This window comes from Heterocephalus glaber, unplaced genomic scaffold (genome assembly GCF_053883595.1).
Source record: "Heterocephalus glaber isolate CG9 unplaced genomic scaffold, H.glaber_assembly_v1.0 deba00001447, whole genome shotgun sequence".
In the NCBI taxonomy this organism is placed as follows: Eukaryota; Metazoa; Chordata; class Mammalia; order Rodentia; family Bathyergidae; genus Heterocephalus; species Heterocephalus glaber.
The window spans coordinates 3,430,209-3,450,410 of NW_028258299.1; the positions used below are offsets into that span (position 1 = coordinate 3,430,209).

Sequence of the window (20,202 nt, forward strand, 5' to 3'; positions counted from 1 at the left end):
GTGAGAGCAGAGGCCAAGAGGAGAGGAGGAAGAGCCTCCTACACTGGCTTGGGGGACAATGAGGCCAGGAGGCATGAAGCTCCTGGGCAGCTTGCCAGGAAAGCTGAGGAGGTGCGCCGGTGCAGTGGGCCCCCAGACCCCTCCACAGACACGGACGTGTGCACACGTGTGCACAGCACAGACACACACACACAAGCCCACGGCAGCACAACCCCAGGGGGTGGGTAGGATCTAGTCAGAGACACTGCCTGCAGTGACTGGGAGCAAGGAGTGGGGTGTCAGGGGAGCGCTCCCCTGTCCCTCACAAGCTGGAGCTCCAGCACCTGGAGCCTCCTACCCTCTCCAGACCCCAGCTTGGGGCGGGAGCCAGGTCGTGCACAGTACTAGAGATCTGGGATGCCGTGTGGCCCTGAGCCAGTCACTTCACCTCCCTGAGCCTCAAGGTTCTCATCTGAAAATAGGAATAACAGCTCGGACTCGCAATCTGAGTAAGGCTGGAGGAACGCAGTGTACGCAAAGCCCTTGGTGCAGAGTAAACGCTCAGTAAACAGTGGCTGGGATGTCAGTCCTGAGCGACCCAGCAAGCTGACAGGCGGGGTGAGGTGGGGGCGTGGCCTCGAGCGGCCTGGGCGAGGCGGGGCCCGCGGGGGTGTGGCCTGGGCCAGCAGGGGTGGGGCGCTCAGGCTCAGGTTGAACCGTGGGGCGGGGCCGTCCTCGGTGGGCGTGGTCTGGGCGGGGTGGGGCATTGGGGCGGGGCAGGGTGGGGTGGGGTGGTGTAACACTCACAGTACAGCGCGGGCAGAGCCATTCACCATTTGGAATCTCAGGCAGCGGCGGGTTGAGGCAGTGCAGGTGGTAGGAGGACGGGCAGGCGTCGCAGCAGAGCAGCTCGCCGCCATCCTTGCACACGCGGCAGAACTCCATGTGGTCGTCCTCCTCCTCCTCACAGCCGGGCTCCTCCTCCTCGTCGTCGTCATCCTTCGGCTCCCACTGGATGCCTTCCTTCTCCTGGGGGAGTCCAGGCGGGGGCACGCTGGCCATCCCTCGCGGCTCCTCCCCACGCCGCCCCCGCCCCAGCCCACCCGCCCAGACGTACACAGTGCGGGCAGCTCCACTTGCCCTCAGGAGCCTTCTCCAGCTCAGGGTCCAGGCACACCAGGTGGTAGGCCCGCGGGCAGGTGTCACACAGGATGATCTCCCCGCCCTGCTGGCACACCTCGCAGTAATCCTGGTGGTCAGTCTCGTAGCCGTCACCATCATCAACTGGAACGGGAGAGGCGGTGATGGAGAGCCTGATCCCCACTAGCGATGCACAACCACCTCTCCCACCCCAGCAGATACACACTACAGGTGTTGGCTGGTGGATGGGTGGGTGGGTAAATGAGCAGGTGGATGGATGCATGGATGGATGGATGGATAGGTGGATGGATGGATGTGTGGATGGGCAGATGGGTGGATGGGTAGATGGATGGGTGAGTGGACGAGCAGATGGAGGGAGGGATAGGTGGTGGGTAAGTGGACAATTAAGTGCTGGATGGGTGGGTGGGTGGATGGGTGGGTGGGTAGGTGATGAGTGAATGGAGGGAGGGACAGGTAGGTGGGTGAGTGGTGGGTGGATAGGTGAGTAGATGGATGAATGGGTGGGTAGGTAGTAGGTGGGTGGATGAATGAGTGGATGGATAGATGGATGTGTAGGTAAATGGATAGGTGGATGGGTGGATGAGTGTGTAAGTGGATGGAAGGATAGGTAGATGGATGGATAGATGGGTGGCTAGGCGAATGGAGGGTTAGATGGGGGATGGATGGATGGATGGGTGAGTAGGTGGATGGGTGGTTAAACGCATGGGTGGGTGGATGGACAGGTGAGTAGATCAGTGGATAGGTGGGTGGGTGGATGGATGGGTAGGTGAGTGGAAAGATGGGTGGATGGATGGGTGGGAAGGTTTGGATGAGTAGAAGGATAGGTAAGTGGATGGATGGATGGGTGGGTGGGCAGGTGGATGGGTGTCTGGGTAGATGGATATGTGAGTAGATGGGTGAAGGATGGGTGAACAGGTGGGCAGGTGGGTGGATGGACTGATGGGTTGAATAAATGTTGGAGAATGGCTAAAGTAGTCAAAGAGTGACGAGATGGACAGAAGATGGATAAAAGAAGAAAGGAGGGAAAGGTAGGAGAGTGGGTGAATGGGCAGAAAGAACAGATCCATGTAGATGAACTCATGGCCAGAAGAATAAAAGGCAGGGAGGTGAAGAAGAAGGGAAGGAGGGCAGCAGAGGAAAAGACAGCCGTGGGGATGAGCAGACAGGTGGGTGTTGGGTGGGCTGGGAGAGGGGTGGGTGACTGAAGGTGTGGACGGTGGGCAAACTTAAGTGCTTCTCTAGCCCACCCTGCCTGGGCTGGTCACATCCTAAGTTCCTCATTTCTTCCTCTCAGTGACAGGACACCCTCCCCGGCAGTGCAGATGAGGGCCGTTCGGGAAGCACAGGGCAGCTGCCTGGCTGAGCCCCCAGCAGTCAAGGCATGGGGAGGCAGGGAAGGGCACCCCAGGGAAGGGGAGGCTCTGGATCTCTCATGCACCGAAAAGGCCCAACAACCCTCCAGCAGGAAGCCCTACTTCTCTTCTTCTTGCGCCTCCTCTTGCTCTTTTTGCCCAAGGCTGCAGAGCACTCGGAGCGCACTGAGGAGCTGTGGATGCTGGCGCTGTCCAAGTCCGACTCCTCCCGCTCGTCCTCCTCACTCTGCAGGGAAGGGGAGGGGCCTGTGAGCCAGGCTGGGCGCTGGGGCTCATCCCAGGGCCTTGGTGGCCTGTGCAGTGTGTGGCGGGGCAGGGCCAGAGCAGGCCCTGGGGACAGTGCACCCTGGGGTTCACCTCGCCCCCACACCACAGCCCAGGCCAGCCTGACGCCCAGGCCCTGCCCTGCCTCCTGCCAAACTCCTACACACCCTTCAGGGAGCAGAGCCAACAATCCCTTCAGTCTCCCCAGATCTCTCCTTGGCTGGACCCACACGACATCGCTGGCTCCCTCCCGGTGGCCATGCCACCATAGCTCAGCACAGAGCTGGCACATAGCAGGTGCTTATCACACACTTGCTAAGTGGAGCTGTGCTGCTGCACTCCCTCCAGAGCAGCCTAAATCACACCGGGCCCAGGAGGACCCTGAGGGGCCCACTGACTCTCCCACCTTCCGCTACTCGGAGCTGTGGCCATGGGCTGGACAGAGGCCTGGCCGGAGTCCAAACTGGAGGGTCCCTGGGAAGGTTGAGGTCTCCAGCCCCAGCCAGACCCCGAGAAGAGGCCTGGCAGCCCCAGGCAGAATGGAGAGGACCTGCCCCGGGGGCTCGGGAGAACGAGCTGCCCTGGTCATCTGCCACACACGCGCCCACCCTCTCACCGAGGAGCCTTTCTTCCTCTTGTTGCTGATGCCCCCGAAGCGGAACTTGAGCCCGGCCACCTTCTTGCCCTTCCCCTTCTTCTTCCCGTCTTTGGGGCCTTTCATCTTCTTCCTCACTCCGGGCCCTGAGAAGCAAGGGTCTGGATGACTGGTGGCGGCCACGGCCACCGCCCCTCCCCAGAGCCCTCATAGTTTCCGGTAAGGAGTCGTTGTTCCCACCTCGATCCCTTTCCAGACAACATGACAGGGCCCGAGAGGTGAAGTCCTTGGGGAAAGCCAGACACCAAGCCGCCCGGTCTGCCTGCCTGGCCACCATGCGGTCCCTCTGCCACAAACACCAGCAGCGCTGGCCACACTGTCCCCATCCCCAGCCTCCACGCCAGCAAGTCCTCTGAGGGCACAGTGCCCACCTGTGGTCCCTGCCTGGACCCTGGAAGGCCATCCAGCCTCCCCATCCATCCCAGGCCGTCCGGGCACCACCCAGAGAGGAATGATGCCCCGCCCAGCAGCCCATCCCTCTGTTGCTAGGATGAGCGGGGAGGAGGGGCCTGTCTCTGATTCCCACCCCACACAGGTGGCCCTGCCCCAGGCCTCCCTCTGGCCACGCGAGAACACGGGCGGTGGGAGCCCAGCTGAGCCTTCAGTGGCGCCACAGAAAATCTAGTTCAATTTTTCAAGCTCAGAATAGGCAGCTCAGGGAATTGAAGGCTCAGCAGCCAGAGCCCAAGAGAAAATGAGAAAGGAAGGAAGCCGAACAGGCAGGTGATGGGCCAGGCCCTTCCTGAGTCCCGGTGACCAGGATGGGGCAGAATAGGGTGTGGGTCCCTAAGACCTGGCCAAGAAGCACCAGAGCCAGCAGCCTGAATCATCCCAGAAACCAAAGCGCCTTGGAGCACAGAGCCCCCATCCCTCATCACAACCCAGATCAGCACCGGGAAGGTTGAGCCACTGGTGACACCCAGAGATAGCCCCAGGCGGAGGGATGGCCCCGAACCTCCCCAGCTCCTGCCCTCCCGAGCACACACACCCAGCAGCCATGGCGGTGGACATGGATGTCCTTCCAGGCCTCCCCGCAGAGCAGCCCTGGCCTGGCCCACTCTGCTCCAAACTCCTTTGTGCCCGGGGTCCCAGAGCCAGAAGGAAAGGACTTGATCTTTGCCCGCTTTGGTCTTGGAGAAGGACCCAGCGTACACAGTGAGCCCGGGTGAGAGGGGACAACAGGCTCACCTGGGGTGCCTACAACTTAAAGCCCCAGGCTGGGACAGCTACCCCTGCAAGCCTCCCCTGCCTCTGCCTCCTAGAGCTCTGCTCACATCATCTCTGTCTGTTTTTGAGACAGGGTCTGGCTATGTAGTTCAGGCTGGCCTTGAACTCATTATGTAACCCAAGCTGGCCTCCAAGTCTCTGCAATCCTCCTGCCTCGGCCTCCCAACTGCCAGGATCACAGGCATGCACCTCCATACCCCAAAAGGCAGGCAGAGCAGAAAACAAAACCAATGCTGCAGGACTGCTGAGAAGGGGCTCATGGGCCTGGGTCCTTGACGTGCAACGCCACGGGGTGGGGCGGGCTCGGTGCCCCTTCTGCAGCCTTACCCTTGCCCTCTTTGGTCTTGGCCTTGCGGAGGGGCACAGGCTGGGGCACCGGCTGGGGGCTGACGGCCAGCGGAGGCGCGATGATGACCGTCTCCACAGCTGCAGCCACGGCCGCTGCTGCCGCCACCGCGGAGCTGCCCTTCAAGGGGTTGTTGGCGCTGAACTCCCGCCACTTGGCCCCCAGCACGGTCATCATTTTGGACATGGGGATCTTCGGGTTCTTCTTGGCAATGAGCGGCCTGTGGGCAGAGGCAGTGGTGAGGGCCGTGCCCGTCCGTTCCCCGCCCTGCAGTGGGCGGCAGCAGCCTCAGGTCCCTGGTCAGAGGAAGCTGAGCCCGAGGTGCACCCCAAACGCTCCCAGCCCCCTCTTCGTGAGTGCAATTTTCTAAGTGGTTTGCAGATTCAGGGCCAGAGAGGCCTGCAGCAGGCCACCCACGGGGGCAGGGACGAGACCTGGGCGCATGGAGGACGAAGCCTTCTCCCCAGGACCCAGGCAGGTCAGGAAGCGGCCTGAATACTCCCCTCCCAGGGAGGCGGGGCTCTCGCTCTCGCTGTCCCCCTCCCTGGCCCGCCACCCACCGGAGGAACTGGCTGAAGGCCTTGTAGTTGGTCAGTGTGTGGTAGTCCTCCTCTGAGAACAGGTAGTCCACGTCGTCCAGGCCCCACTCAGCCATGAGCTGCCCCGAGGACTTGGGCTCCTGGGAAGTCAGGGCCAGAGGTGAAATCAGAGGCGGGCCCTGGCCCACACTCCTCTCCGCAGGGCCCTGCCTGGGACGCCTCGGATAGGGCAAGGATGCAACTTAACCCCGCGCACAGCCTCACCCACCCCTGGGCCCCTACAGCACCCTGCTCCCCAGTGCCCGGGCAGTGGGGCACTCCAGATGCCAGCTCTCGGGCTTGGGGAGGTCACAGGAGCCCAGGACCCCAGAATAGGAAAGCCAGGGAACTTCGGGAGATGAGGCCAGAGCCCAGCCCAGGGCCCTGGGTGATGGAGCTGCTGAACTCAGGGCCCCAGACGAGGGGAGCAGGGCTTTCACCACAGGGAAGCTTGGAGACTGGGGAGGGAGATGTCCCTGGGGAGGAAGCTGCTGAGGGGTGCTAAGGTGTGCTGGGGAGAAACGAGTCTGCCCCAGGGGCCCCAGAGCAGTCCCCACGGACCCTAAAAGGACAGGGCTAGGTTCTGAGGGCAGAAAGATGCGCCCAGGCCAGGGGCAGAGCTGAGAGGTCCCTCGGCCGCTGGCTTACTTCCCAGACGGGGCCCTGAGGGCAGGGCATCCCAGGGACACCCAGCAGGCCTAGGGGTCAGGTGAGCCGAGGATCAGATGCCCCAGAGAGCTAGCATCACACAGGGAGACACAGGCTATGGGCTGGGCTGTCGGGCTCTGCCACATCCAAGTTGTTGCCCTTCTCTGCCTCAGTTTCCCCATCTCTATGATGGGCACCAAGCAGCACAAGCATCATAGGAGAGGACAAGTTAGTGCAGGTGCTTGGAAGAGGGACACGTGGGGATGTGTTAGGGACTGTTAGCGCCCGATGCAGCTGCCTTGCTCCCCACAGCCCAGAGACCCTAAACCCCGCACGCACTCCTGGGGAAGAGACCCAGCCCAGTCTCCTGCTTGGACATCCCCCGACCTGTTCTGCACCCACTCGCTGCCACACCGCGCCCAAGCCTGAAGTAGACCCCACAAAGGCAGAGAGAGGGAGCAAAACACCATCCCTGAGCCGTGTACTATAGTGCACACCTGTCATCCCAGCACTCTGGAGGCTGAGGCAGGAGAATCAAAAGTTCAAGCCACGCCTAGGCAACTTAGCAACTTAGTGCGACCTTTTCTCAAAATAAAAGGGGTTGGGGATGCAGCTCTGTGTGAAGGCCCTGGGTTCAATCCCCCCAGGACTGAAAAAAATCCCCAGAGGACAGCACTGGGCCCCACAGCCCAGAAGCCCCAGTGTCCCTCAGTTCTCGGGGCCCTGATCCACCTTTGCCCTGTAGGACTGGGAGCCAGGCCTTCTGCTCCCACAGTGGAAGGCCGGCCAGGTCGGGCAGTCTCCCTCCCAGAGCCGCCGACTCCCGCAGCAGGAGGGCTCTGGAACTGGCTCCCAACCACTTGGAGCTGTTCCCATAGGTGCCCCCTGGTGCTCCTGGCGTTCCTGCAGCACACGCGAGGGGTGACACCGTCACCATCACGGATGACTCACGACACCCCCACCCGCACACCGGAGCGCTGTGGGTATCAGGACCCCCAGCAAGAAGCGCCTGTCGGGGGGGCCCGTGATTCACACTCAGCATCGCGGCCCCACCCAGCAGCCCTGGCCTCAGTGCCCACTGTGCTCTGGGAGCAAGGTGCTCCTACTACTCGAGCTCCTCCGCCCACCGCCCCAGAGCCAAGCCCTACAGTCCCCACGCGGGATCTCTGAGACATGGGGACAGGGGCATCAGGCGACCCCAAAGCCTTGGCTCATTTCCCACTGTTTCCCACCTGCACGGGGAAGATCTGCAGCTGCCCTGCTCCAGCTTCTCAGGCGTGGGAACCCCGCCAGGCAGACCTCCAGAGGGCCCTTCCGACTCCACGCACAGCCTCTGCCCATTTGACTCTCCCCAACTGGCCCGAGCAAGAGGCTCCGATGTGAAGCTGGAGCGCATACTACCTGTCACTCTCCCAGGAAACAGGTGCACCATGCGGCCCAGCCAGGCCGAGCAGCTGGGAAACAGCAAGACGCTGCCTGATCCCCCCAGACACTGAGAGTCATCTGTCACTACTTCAAACTCGCCCCTGAGACTCTGATCAAGGCACTTTTCACAGGCTGCTCACATCCACAGGCACGCACGCACACTCCCTTCCCCCGGTGGGACAGGACGCATTAGAGGGTGCACCACTGGGCTGCGGCCCCATCAGCACTAAGGCCTTCGCCCCGGCCCGGCTGTCACCTTTAAGCACCCGTCTTCATTGTCCTCCTCATCTTCGTCCTTCTTTCTCCGCTTGGCTTTTTTCTCCTTCTTGTCCTTGAGCTTCTTCTTCTTCTTCTTGTTGGGGGAGTAGTCGCTCCCCTCACTCTCCGACCTCTCCTCCAGATCCTCGTCATTGGCCGACAGCTCGTCATTGCTCCCCTGGAAAGAAAAGGCGGACACTGAGGCTGACGAGACCTGCTTGGGAAGCCAGGGGGCTGGGCGGCAGTGACCTGACCTGAGGGCCAGCCAGCACTTAGGACCAGTCATCCCTGCTCACAGCTCAGGCCCGCGCCCACCCAGCAAAGGTCCTGTCCTCCAGGGAATGGTAGAGTGTGCAGGTGATGCGAGACTCCCCAGGCAAGCTCACTGTAGCCAGCCTTAAGCAGGCTTTGGTCACAGCCAGGCTGCACGATGGGGCTACCACTCAGGAGCTCGGGGTTAGGGGTGTGAGGCCCAGAGTCAATATCCAAAGTGCACAGGAAAACCCTGGAGTAGCAGAGTTAATCCATGGACTCGCACCCACTGGGCCGCAGGCCTGCAGCTCTGCTTGTGTGGCACCCTGTGCAGCCTTGCAGATTGAGAGAACCCTGTAAACAGCGCCAGAAGCCACCCACCTCATCCTGTCCACTGGCCTGCTCTACCGAGCTGCCGGGGCAGAAGCCCACCTTCCCAACACCCCCAAGCTGGACACTTCAATAGGAAACAAGGTGAGTCAGGCAGCTCTTAAATTTGGCTTCTCTGATTTAGTTTCCTGTCTGTGCAGGCAGAAAGTGGCCCATTTATATGGAGATAAGGGCACCTACAGCCAGAGCATCCCCACCAGAAAGGGTCTGCCCCTCTCCAGGAGCAGTTTACTCCCGGCCTTTCCAGACAAGTGGACAACGCTTCCCAGCTCCTCCGGCCTGGGTCTGGGGAGGGCTCTCCCTGCTGCTGCAATTACCTACGTGCTCGATTGGAGCTCACTGCTCCGTGATTGCTGTGAACTGTTTTCAAGGTGAGCAAAGGGAAGGTGGGAAGAGATGGAGAGAAAAGTGGAGAGATGAAAAATGAGCTCAGGAAACAGCAGTGGGGAAGAGGCAGGCATTGGATAGGAGAGGGAGGGGAGGAAAAGGAGGGCGTGGGGGGATGAGGCGCAGCAGGGGCAGCAGTCTCCCTGAGAGGCTCTGGACAGGCCTGTCCCAGTGGTTAGTGGAGGGGCCAGGGGCCCTGAGGTCCAGCTGGGAAGGACCCCACCCACATGTGCGCTGCACCACCTGGCTCTCCTGCCTCCCGTAGCCTCCCAGCTCACAAACCTCCAACCATTCATCGCCAAGTCAGAGGCGCAGGCAGCCACCAACAGCAGGGCTTCCTGGCTTTTCTGGAACCCTGGTGTTTCCCAGAATACTGACTCAGCCACAGGGGTCCCCCTCTAGAAGCCACCTGAGCCTGGCTGGGGGAGAACCCTGCTCCCAGGGTCTGGGGAAGGTGAGGGTCAGACAGGGACATCCTCTTCCTCTGTGGGTGTCAGAGCTCAAGTGGCTTCGAGAAGCCCCTGGGAGGCACGCTGCAGCCCACCCAGCGAAGGGAAGGATGGGAGGGAGAGGCTGCTGGCGCTTCAGCACCACGGACAGGGGCCGCGGGCCACCCCGGGGAGGGGACCTCAGCTGCCCAGGGGTGGACCGCAGACCAACCAGGGATGAGGCCAGGGAGCCCAGGGCTGCCAGGGGAGCCCTGCCCCTTGCTAGCCTGGGACTTGAGCAGGTGAGCACAGCAACTCAAACCTCAGCTGCCTCATCTGTGCAACGAGGATGCCACAAGGTGTAAGAAAACGCCTTCAACATTTCTGCCATGGGAGGCAGCCAGCTGGCGAGGAGAAGCCATGCTCAAACACAGGAGCAGAATGGAAGGGCCAGGTCTCTAGGACCAAGCCTCACAGAGGCGCCCCAGCACTGAACTCGGCCAGCCCAGAGCCATCTGACCCCAGCAGGCCCTGCCCAGGTACCACATGCACTTCCTCCCCGAGGACCCAGGACAACCTCAACTCTTCTTGGAAGGGAGGGACCACCTGGAGGAAACCGGCTGGGCCCAGTACCCTCGTTTCCACCCACTGGGACTGGGCTACAGCCATCTACACTGCAGAACCTGCGACTGGGCCACACTCAGGCAAGAAGGGGCCACTGGGGCAACAGTGGGGGAGGGAGGCGGCCCAGGGATCCATCTGATGGGAAGTGTGCACTGCACGACCCAGGGTGCAGGAGAGGCAGAGTGGCCAGCAGGGCCCAGCTAGGGCCTCTCTATCCTGCCTCCACCACGTGAACCCCACGTGGTCTGAGGCACCACTTCCCTGATCTCACCCAAGCCCTTCTCCCCACACCGGGGCTGGCTGAGAGGGGGTGCAGAACTCCACACCTTTGACACTTGCACAGCTGGGCTTCCTTCCTCTCCCCAAAGCCTTTCCCTGCAGAGCAAGGGGCAAGAGGAAAAGCTACAGATGATTCTGAGAACAACTCAAAGCGACCCATCAGCAGGACCTGGAGGGCAGACTGTCGTCAGTGCCAGAGGGTAAGAAAGGCCAAGAGCAGCACCGCACATCTGTAATCCCCGCTACTGGAGAAACTGAGGCAGGAAGGTCACAAGCTTGAGGCCAGCCCAGGCAACTTGGTGAGATGCTGTCTCAAAATAAAAAGCACTGGGGATGTAGCTCAGTGCCAGAGTACCCTTGGCTTCAATGGCCAGTGCCGAAAAGAACAAAAAAGAAGGAAGGAGGAAAGGACCAAGGACCAGAAGGAGAAAGACTTCAATATCCTGAAACCTCAAAGGGGGTTTCAGGCCACGCCCCACTCAGGGGAGGAGACCTGGGCTCAGACCAACAATTCCCTAATAAGCTGATCTCAGGTCCAACATCCAACCTCACCGCAGGCTGTGAAAATCCCGATGACAGTCAGGCCTCTGACCTTGTCATTGTCCTTTGGCTGCCGCAGGCCTGGACGTGACCCTGGGGGATGTGCCATGGGCTGGAAGAAGACTCTAGAACTTTGGAATCCCTCCCAAGGCACCCTGGACCCGGACCCTGGGGGGTGCTCTGCACGCCACTCTCCCCCACTGAGGGCCAGCATGCCAGCACCAGCTCAGGGGACCCCGGGGGCTGCCCACCGCCCTTCCTCCTTCCCAGCTCCGCAGATGTTTCTGGATCGAGGCCTCTTGCCTCCCTCTCCCCACCCCCTCCACAAGCCAGGCACATGCACCTCATCTGCCGAAAAAGGAGGCATTTAAACTCAAAGGGAGGGCTGGACGAGTTGGTCATCCTCAATTCGGGGTCCTTCAAGATTCAGAGGGAAAAAAGAAAGAATGAAATATGAGCCTTCCCATTCACGAGTGTTATAAACAGTTATAATTTAGCACTGAATAATTGGTTGCCATGGTAACCGCTGCAGTACAGGTTGAAATCATTTCTCCCTCCTGCACTCGCTCGGGTCTGACAAGGAGCTTCATCTACATATGCTCAGGTTCCGGCTGCAGCCCGGTTATTTTATGTAAATCAGAATCCACGACTTGCTGTCTGCCACCCCCAAACTGATGCTCAGGACCCACCAGCAACATCTTGGGGTCACCTGCTGGAGATGGAGAGGGGCAAAGGGGGTGCAATTCTCCTGCCTGTGGTGTGAAGCCCCAGTCTGCAGGGGAGGAACCCCAGATCCTCCGGACACAGCACACTGTGGGCCCCCTGAGATCGACAGCCCTCAGAGCCAGGCTCTCAGGGATCCAGGGAGGGCACCTCAGGGCCTGTCCTCCGGGCCCCAGTCCATCCTGAGCTCCCCCACTTTTAAGCAGCAGCATGCATCTCAGCAGAGAGCATGGAGGGAAGGAGGGTGGAGGGGAGGGGAGGGAGAAATCAACAGGGCCAAGACCACGCTCAGGCCAGAGGGAGAGACCGTGTGAGGCCCAGCAAGGCTGCAGACAGAAGCAGGAGGAACCGTACAGAGGCAAAAACAAAAACATGTCTCCAGGAAAGAAAATCTGGGCCAGCTGGAAAAAGGAGGAGCCCTTGGCAGTCACGAGACAAGCAGAGAGCAGCCTCCCGGCCTGGCCTCGGAGGCCACCTAACCCCAGCACCTCCCACGGAGGCCTGTGTCCAGAGGCCGCCCACTTCCGGCCTCCTTCCTGGCCAGGGCCACTGCCCAAGCTGCAAGCAGCAGGGAGGAGGAAAAAGACAGCTCCACCCAGGTGGGGCTCCCACAGGCACCTGTGCACCCTGCAGGGGCTGCATGGGAAACCCCAGGCTAGGTGGGGTCACCTCTTGGCCTGGCCTCCCATGCAGGTGCCAGGAACTGCTTGAAAGAAAACTGAGATGCTGGGCAGGGGGCTCCTTCAGGAAGCCCTTGCCCAAGGCCTGGGACATTGCCGGGCTGAGGGCAGTGGCGACCACAGAACAAGATGTCACAGCCTCCACCTGAAGGTCAAGGCCTGCATCCCACGGCCTTCAACCTGGAAACATGGAGAAACATGGCAGGCCAGGAGGCGGCCACGTGTGACCCCAGGCAAGGTCACCCAGAGCCTGCAGGGCTTTCTGGAGGACTGGAGATGGCACCCCAAAGCCTGTCAGATAACAGCCAGGGGTGTCTGGGTCCCATTCCAAGCAGAGAGGACTTTGACCCCATGTTCCCCATCTGTGGCCCATGATCCATCTCACCCCACCTATTTCCAGAGAAGAAAATGTCACTCACGCACGCACGCACACACGCCAACCCTGAGTCACAACCTCTCCCACCTGGAAGCACTGAGACCCAGGAAGCAAAGGACAAGGATGAGGAACCCCAGACTCAGCACTGCACTCACAGGGGCCAGCAGCCCCGGTGCCCACAGCCTTCTCCAGCTTTCTGTATTATACAGAGGGACGGAGGCTCTGCCTGGGCGGCCAGGAGAGGCACCTGACAGGGCCTAGAGCCCGGGACGCAGGGAGGGCACCGACCAAACAGCCAATGAACAAGCAGCTGTGAGCAAAGCGACAGCATGGTGATGTCACCGTCCCGTCACAGGACGATCCTGGTGACGCAGTGCAGCCAGGGGTGGTAACTCCAGCTGCTCAGAGGAGGCTGAGGCAGGAAGGTAATACGAGGCCAGCCTGGGCTCAAAATAGTAAGGGTTGGGGTGTAGCTTAGCACACGGCCCTGGGCTCAATCAGTCCCCACTGCTGCAGAACAGAGGAGGCAGGGGAGAGGGAAAGTGGGAAGGGACGAAAAGGGAGGGAGGGAGGGGGGGGGGGCGGGGGGAGCGGGAGTCGCACCCAAGGCCCGGTCAGCAGGGTCTTCCTGTGGCGCCCACCCACCCTCACCCTCACCTCTTTCTTCTTCCGCTTCCCCTTGGACTTGCTGTCCTTCAGCTTCTTAGCTTTCTTCTTCTTGGGGAGGCTCATGGGCTCCGTAGGGAAAAAGTCATCGAAGCCTTCCAGGCCCCCATCTTCTTCCTCTGGAAGAGCCGGAGGGGAGGAGTTAACCCACCCTTCGCCCTGTCACGGGTGGGCGCACAGAGCCACAGGGGCCCCCTGCGTGCACGGCCTCAGCCACTGCGCCCGCCTGGACCCAGTGCGGACACCTGCCGGGCCCGGGCTGCGCTGCTCGCCTCACCTGTCCGCAAACTCGACAGCGGGGCAGCTGAGCCCCACAATCAGGCCTCAGCAGGGCTCCCGGGAAGCAGCCCTGCGAGCCTCTCTCCCCCGCCCCAGGGAGGCTGACCCGAGTGGCACCCACGTGCCAGGGCTAGGGGTGGGGCTCGGCCCGGTGTCACGACAAGACCCCCTTCCTGGGAGGCTGTGCCCACGCTGCGCCCACCGGCCATACTGCCCACCACCATGAGCGCAGGGTCAGGACGCCAGGCCCAGCCGGCCGGGCACCAGAGGAGGGCACTCAGAGAGCCGCCGCGCCTGACACACTGCCAGGACCCAAATTCCCTCACGCACTCCCAGACTGCAAAGGCCGACAGGGAGCGGGCGGGCTTCAGGGGGCTTGGGCAGCTGCAGCTCCGTGCTGCCCACAATGGGAGAGGGTGGGCCGGGCAGCAGGCAGCAGGCATGCCCCACGGAGGGTCCTCTCGGGGCACAGGGCACCAACACATCACCCAGAGATGTGTCCACCCACAGGGGGAGAGAAGAGAGCCAGACCCCTCCAGGCCAGTGACCCGCACCCAGCTTGTCCTGGGGGCCCTCCCCGTGTGCTCTGAGAGGCTGGGGGGGCTTGGGGGTGGAGGAGAGGCATCAGGGCTGCAGGGCCAGGAGGAGCACTCAGAGGCCGTGCAACACCAGGGCACTGCCTCATGGACCCCGGCCAGTGACCCTGAGGGTGAGGGCTCCTGGGCTTCCCAGGGGACGTCCACCCAGGAGAGGCCCCCGCCAGCGCTGTTACCACTCTGCTCCTTCAACCCACTGGCCGGCTGTGGGTGTGGCACAGTGCAGACTACAGGCGGCAGACACAACAGCCACCTACGTGGATGCGGACACGCATATGCACGCCCAGGACGCAGCTCATGTTCCCCCGGCCTCCACAATGGTGCGTGTGCCGGCCCAGGCCCCAGGGACAGAGCATGGCTACAGCTTCACCCACACACACCCCACTCCCAGAAGACACTGGCAGCCCTTGGCCTCGGGCTCCATCTAGGGAGCGAGTCCTGTCCTGCCCGGGGCCCCAGAGTGCACAGCGCCCTGCCCGTCTGGAGAGGGGCCCAGCGAGGTGGGGTGTGTCCCCCCGCAGACAGGGGCACGATGGAGGCAGGGCCATGGTGGCCTCAGCAGGGCTCCAGTGCACAGACTGACTCCAAAGCTGGGCTGATGCTAGGGGTGGTTGGGATTTTTCAAACCAGCTGGCTCTGTGACCCCAAGAGTCTGGAGCAGAGGAGGCTGGCGGCAGCAGTCAGGGCTGGCGAGGAACTGGGGTGGCCAACAGGACACAGGTCGCTCCTCACCTGCCCACTGCCCGGCTCCACAGCGAGGGAGGCCAGAGCCACCCCACCCCCCGGCATGCTGACACCGTGATGTTATGTAACAGCCTCTGGGCTGATGCAACCACTGGGGGCCTCCCTCCTCCTGTTGCTCTGGACCGGACTCTGTCCTCTGCCGGCAGGGGGTCTGCAGACAGGAAGCCAGCCCAGCACTCGGTCCCTGACCGACCCACTGACCGGCAGAGCACACCGGGCAGCGGGGAAGCTCTGGAAGGAGGCCTGGGGTGACCCAGGGTGGGAGGAAGGCGTCCACGCCAGCCCACCCACTCCAGAGGGGCCTGCAACTCGGCCCCAGGCCCTCTGTCCACAGACAGCCCCTCCCCCACTCCCAGCGGCCCTCTCAGCCTGGCCATCTGCCCGGGAAACCCCCTCGGGAAGGTTCCAGAACCGACCCCAGAGGGCGGCGACTGGGCCTTTCCCATCCCCTCACAGCGACAGGCAGCCTGCGGACACCTTGAGGACCCTGTGACACCGCCTTCCACACTGTCTCCACCGAGCCCCGGTCCTGTCCTCCCTCTCTAACCCTTTCCCCTTCCCAAACAGGCGCTGAGCCTCCTAAAAGCAGGCCTGGGAGTGGCCATGCGGGCAACCTCACCTCAGCCCCTCCTGTGCCTGGGAGCCCTGCTGTCTTCCCTGCCACCCACCAGAAGTGGCAGGGCAGAGAGGTGAGGGGCTCCCAGCCGCCCTCTGGCCCGCCCGGCTCTGCCTGCTTCGCCCGCCCTGCCCTTCGAGGGCCGAGGAACCATGGATCCCGGCCAGCTATAATTAGGACCATTAGCCCAGCCGTGTCTCTGCGCGCAGTCTAGCAGCCTGGGGAGGGGCGGGCAGGCTGGGGTAGGGGACAGACAGGGACCTGCTGAGCTCACCCAGGCCCTCCCCAGCTACCCGCACTCTTGGGTCACCCCTCGGCGCCCCTTCCCACCCAACAGTGGCACTGCAGAGCTGATGCCCACATGCTGCCTCATTCAGCGCCACCCACGAACCCCCGGCAGATGGGGACCGCCCTCCCGGCAGGGCGCCGTGGCTCACTCCTGTCATCCCAGTGCTCTTGAAGGCTGAGGCAGGAGGGTCAACAGTTCAAATCCTAGCAACTTAGTGAGGCCCTGTCTCAAAAAATAAATACATGAGGTGTAGCTCAGTATGAAGGCCCTGGGTCAATCCTCAGGAAGAAAACCAAAACAAAATAAGACAAAACTACCACTCCATATGCAGATGTGGAAACTGAGGCTCACAGGTTCTCCTCCACTGCCCTATCTCAGCTCGGCAGCTGGCAGGTGGCAGTGCCACATTTGAACCCAGGCAGGCGGCTCCCACCACCCTATGAGGTCCCTTGCGGTGCTGGCTCCCAGATGACAGCACCCCCCAGAGCCAGCACTCTGTCAGTGCACACTGCGCTGAGCTTGGGCCCCACCCTGGGGACACGGAGTTGAGGAGCCAGGCCCAGGTCCGCACCCTCGAACTGAGGGTTCCGGCCTGCAGGTCCAGCCCCGCCTCCCTGGGAAGGGGCAGTGGCTGCGCCAGGAGACAGCTGCCAGAGCTCTGCAAAAAGAAAAGCATACAACTGTGGAGAGAAAAACGAGGCCAGCTGATTCTGGGTGGCCAAAGGATTGGGGAGGTCAAGCCAGGAACAGGGACGCAAGCTCGGTGGCCAGCAAATCCGGCCAGGACAGTCCCGGCTGAGCACCTACCTGAGCTCATGGGGCTCCCTTTCCCAGCACCAACCCAGCTCCAGGCAGGGGACAAGGCCACCTGGCAGCCACTAGGACAGAGGGGCGGTGCAGGGCTTCCAGCCACCACCCTTCGGGGGTGAGGTGACCCCACGGGTCCCTTCCTGGCCAGGCCTCTCACTTCATCTGTAAAATGGGCCTCAGACTGTGGCCTTTCTCTTGGGTGGTGGAGAGAATTAGAAACTAAGGAAGTCAGACGCTGCGCTGTGCTCAGAGTGCGGGCAGGGACGGAGGGCGACAGCACCCTGGGGCTGGGAGGCCCTGGCTTGGGCACTGTGGGCCAGGAGTGCCATCTAGGGGAACCTGGACCACAGTTCCCTTGGGCTTTGGCCCTCCCCCACAACACGGCCTGTGCTGGCAGGGCAGCACCCACCCAAGGGGCAATTAATAATTTATTTATGACATTTACAAAACCCAGACATCACCTCACTGGCGTCTCATCAAAAGAAAGTACGGAGAGGGAGGGAGGGAGCAGAGCATGTGAGGGCCCGGGGAGGGGATGCAGTGCAGGGCCTGGCAGACAGGGAGAGCTGCCACGCAGGCCCAGGGCATGGGAGTGGACAGAGGCCAGGAGCAGCCCGTATGGGGACAGTTCTGGAGACGCAGGGAGGGATGGGGACAAAAGAGAGGCAGAGCAGTCAAAAAGACTGAGAAAAAGAGCTGGGAGGACAGAGTGAGAGAGACGGGAAGGGGCAGGGAGAGGGCGGCAGCAGCCACAGCTACAGGAAGAAAGTCTCAAGGGTTTTCTGCAGAAAAAGCTCCAAAAAGTTAAGATACCATGCAGTGTGCTTGCACCTGGCTCAGAAATACTCCAGGAAATTTGTGTTGGGTGGATGGATGGTGGACAGACAGAGGGACAGAGGTAGAGGGAGGGATGGATGGATGGATGGATGGACAGACGGACACATAAGTAGTAGATGGATGGATAGGGGATGGGTGGATGGACGGAGAGTGGGAGGGACAGATGGATAGATGAGGTGATAGATGAGTTTATACATGGTAGATAGATGGATAGCTTCTGGGTGGACAGGTGGGTGGACAGATGGATAGTAAGCCAATAGATGGATGATTGGATGGATAGTTGGATGGATGGATGGATGATGGGTGTATGGATAGATGAGTTGACATACTGTAGTTGGACAGGTGGGTGGTGAGTGGATAGATGGACAGTAGACATACAGATGGTAGATAATGGATGGATGGTAGATGGCCAGATGGATGGTAAACCAATGGACGGATGGTGAGTAAATGACTAGCTGGTTGGTTTTATGGTAGATAGGTAGATGGTAGGTTTGGGTGGGCAAGTGGATGCATGGATGGGTGGATGAAGAGCTGGGTGGGGAACTGAATGGACTGACAAAATGAGCCCTGAATCTTAAGTCCCTGATCAACTTCACAGGGGAATGTCCAAGCCACTGGCCAAGACACTGAGCAAAATGTGCTCATCCTATGTCGCCCTCCTCCCAGAAAGAACATTAAAGTAAAGCTCCCCAGAAATCTGCCCCAAGCCTGTGCTTCTCAAAAGGTCAAGCTAAGAAAACACGGGGCTTCTGGAAACTGTGGCTCTACCCGCTCCTGGCCCCAGAGCCTGAGGAGTCTAAGATGCCCATGCAGGCAGTGCCAGTCCCGTGGGCACAGGAGGCATGGCCAGTCAGGTGCCCCTGGGGTGAGTGGTCACACTACCCTGCCAGGGGACAACCTGGGTTCCCCAGCAGGGCTGTGACTGAGAACGGGTGAGGCCAAGAGGGCAAGGACCTTCTCAGTCCTGCAGTGGTCCCAGGGGGGCAAGGGCCACATCTTCCTGGGGAAAGACTCAAGGTGCCTGGGCCCTGCCCTTCCTCCCTGCAGCCCCACCAAGGGCTCCTAGCTCTTAGCCCTCCTCCTGCCCTCACCAGATGAGGCTGCAAGTCTCAGAAGCACCTCCATGGGGAGGCAGGACAGCTGCCCCCCAGGATGGTGCTAGTTAGTGCCAGCCCCAGTTTATTGGGCACCTATTATGCCCGGGGTACTACGACCTAAATGTTCCAGTGCAGCGGCTCCTCAGTCCTCAGAATAACCCTCTATGAGGTAGCCAGCGTTATGTCCCATTCTACAAGTGGGGACAGCGAGCCAGAGAGCCCAGGACATCACCAAAGGCCACTCAGTCAACTAGAGCAGAGCTGGAAGCCAGGCGTGGGGGCGCACGCCTGTTCTCCCAGCACTCGGGAGGCTGAGGGAGGGGACTGCCGAGAGTTCAAGGCCAGCCTGAACCACACAGTGAGACTCTGTCTCAAAAGTAAAATAAAATAACAATAGAGAAGAGCACTGCTGGATCTGGAGGCCTCCTCCAGGTTTTTGCTCCCCCTGGTACCGGGGTTCAAACTCAAGAGCCTCCGCTTGGGAGGCAGGCACCATTCCACTGAGCTAAACCCCTGGCCCTTCAAAGTGACTCTTAAATGCTCTCTTTGACCAGCCCTCTCCACTCCCAGTGGGATCCGATGGCCGGTCCCTGGGCACCCATCCCACTTCCTCCCTGGAGCCGCTCACCCACCTGCCCCAAGGCGGAAGAGATGGTTAAGGTGGCAGGAAACAAGGGACCACGAGGGGAGTGCGAGCCACTCCAAAGGGGAGAAGGGTGACGGAGCAGAGCTCAAAGAAAAGATGTGAGCAGTGACCAGTCCAGCGCTATGGATCTAGAAATCAGCTTGGCAGCTCCTCCAGCCACAAATGGGTATGCTTCGGAGCCAGCCAGCTACAGGCCTACGGGGGCCACTGCCACAGACCTGGGTCCCAAGCTGCAGACGGGCCCAGGTGAGGGCTAGCGGCCCAGCCAGTGCTATGGGAGACAGGAGCCTGGCGGGGACCGTCACCGTGTCCAGGAACCTAGGGACCCTTGCCTGAGACGTAGCTGTCTCTTGGGTACCCTGGGCTCTAGAGGCAGGGCAGGCGGCAAAGGAATCCCACCAGACGGGGAGGCCACCAACGCAGAAGCAGGCAAAACATTCCAGAGGGCAGGAAGTGCTGTCCAGAAAAGAAAGTATTAACCAGGCTTGGTGGCACATGCCTGAGATCTCAGCACTCTGGGAGGCTGAGGCAGGAGGACAGAAAGTTGGAGCCCAAACTGAGCAACTTAGTGACACAGAGACCCTGTCTCAAAAAATGGAAAAGGGCTGGGCATGAGCTCAGTCCAAAGGCCCTGGGTTCAATCCCCAGTACCATGAAAAATTAATGAATGAATTAGTTAAACTCTCAAAATACTTCAGGTATAGCACAGTGAAAGACCCTGACTTCAATTCCCAGTACCACCCCCCAAAAAGAATTTTTAATTAAAACAAGAGAAAAAGAAGCAAACATTAAAAGGGGTCTATCTGACAGTCGACAGTGGAGCCACACTCGAGCCAGAGGACCAAGGAGGTCCTCCGGGTGCCACTGGAGCGGGGACGTGACCGCCCAGGAGGAGAATCTGTGAGCAGAGGTCACAGGCAAGACGGAGCCCACGGTGTCCCAGAAGCCACTTGGGGGCCAACCAGGGGGACACAGGGACCCTATGGGCGGACCATGGGGGTCTGGCTCTGGGTCAGCAGTCAGTGGAGA

General features: G+C 61.0%; 1 protein-coding gene across 6 annotated transcripts in view; it reads right to left on the reverse strand.

The window, feature by feature from the left end:
* The window catches only part of Chd5 (chromodomain helicase DNA binding protein 5), a 47,851-nt gene that overhangs the window by 25,953 nt on the left and 1,696 nt on the right, over positions 1 to 20,202 (reverse strand). For all 6 annotated transcript variants that reach the window (XM_004863734.4, XM_004863732.4, XM_004863733.4 and 3 more), the window contains exons 2-9: positions 13,251 to 13,378; positions 7,913 to 8,092; positions 5,566 to 5,684; positions 4,987 to 5,225; positions 3,394 to 3,518; positions 2,616 to 2,739; positions 1,097 to 1,263; positions 787 to 1,008 (exon numbers count right to left, since the gene is read on the reverse strand). In XM_004863734.4, the coding sequence (XP_004863791.1) occupies positions 787 to 1,008; positions 1,097 to 1,263; positions 2,616 to 2,739; positions 3,394 to 3,518; positions 4,987 to 5,225; positions 5,566 to 5,684; positions 7,913 to 8,092; positions 13,251 to 13,378 (1,304 nt within the window). The remainder of the gene's footprint in view (positions 1 to 786; positions 1,009 to 1,096; positions 1,264 to 2,615; positions 2,740 to 3,393; positions 3,519 to 4,986; positions 5,226 to 5,565; positions 5,685 to 7,912; positions 8,093 to 13,250; positions 13,379 to 20,202) is intronic.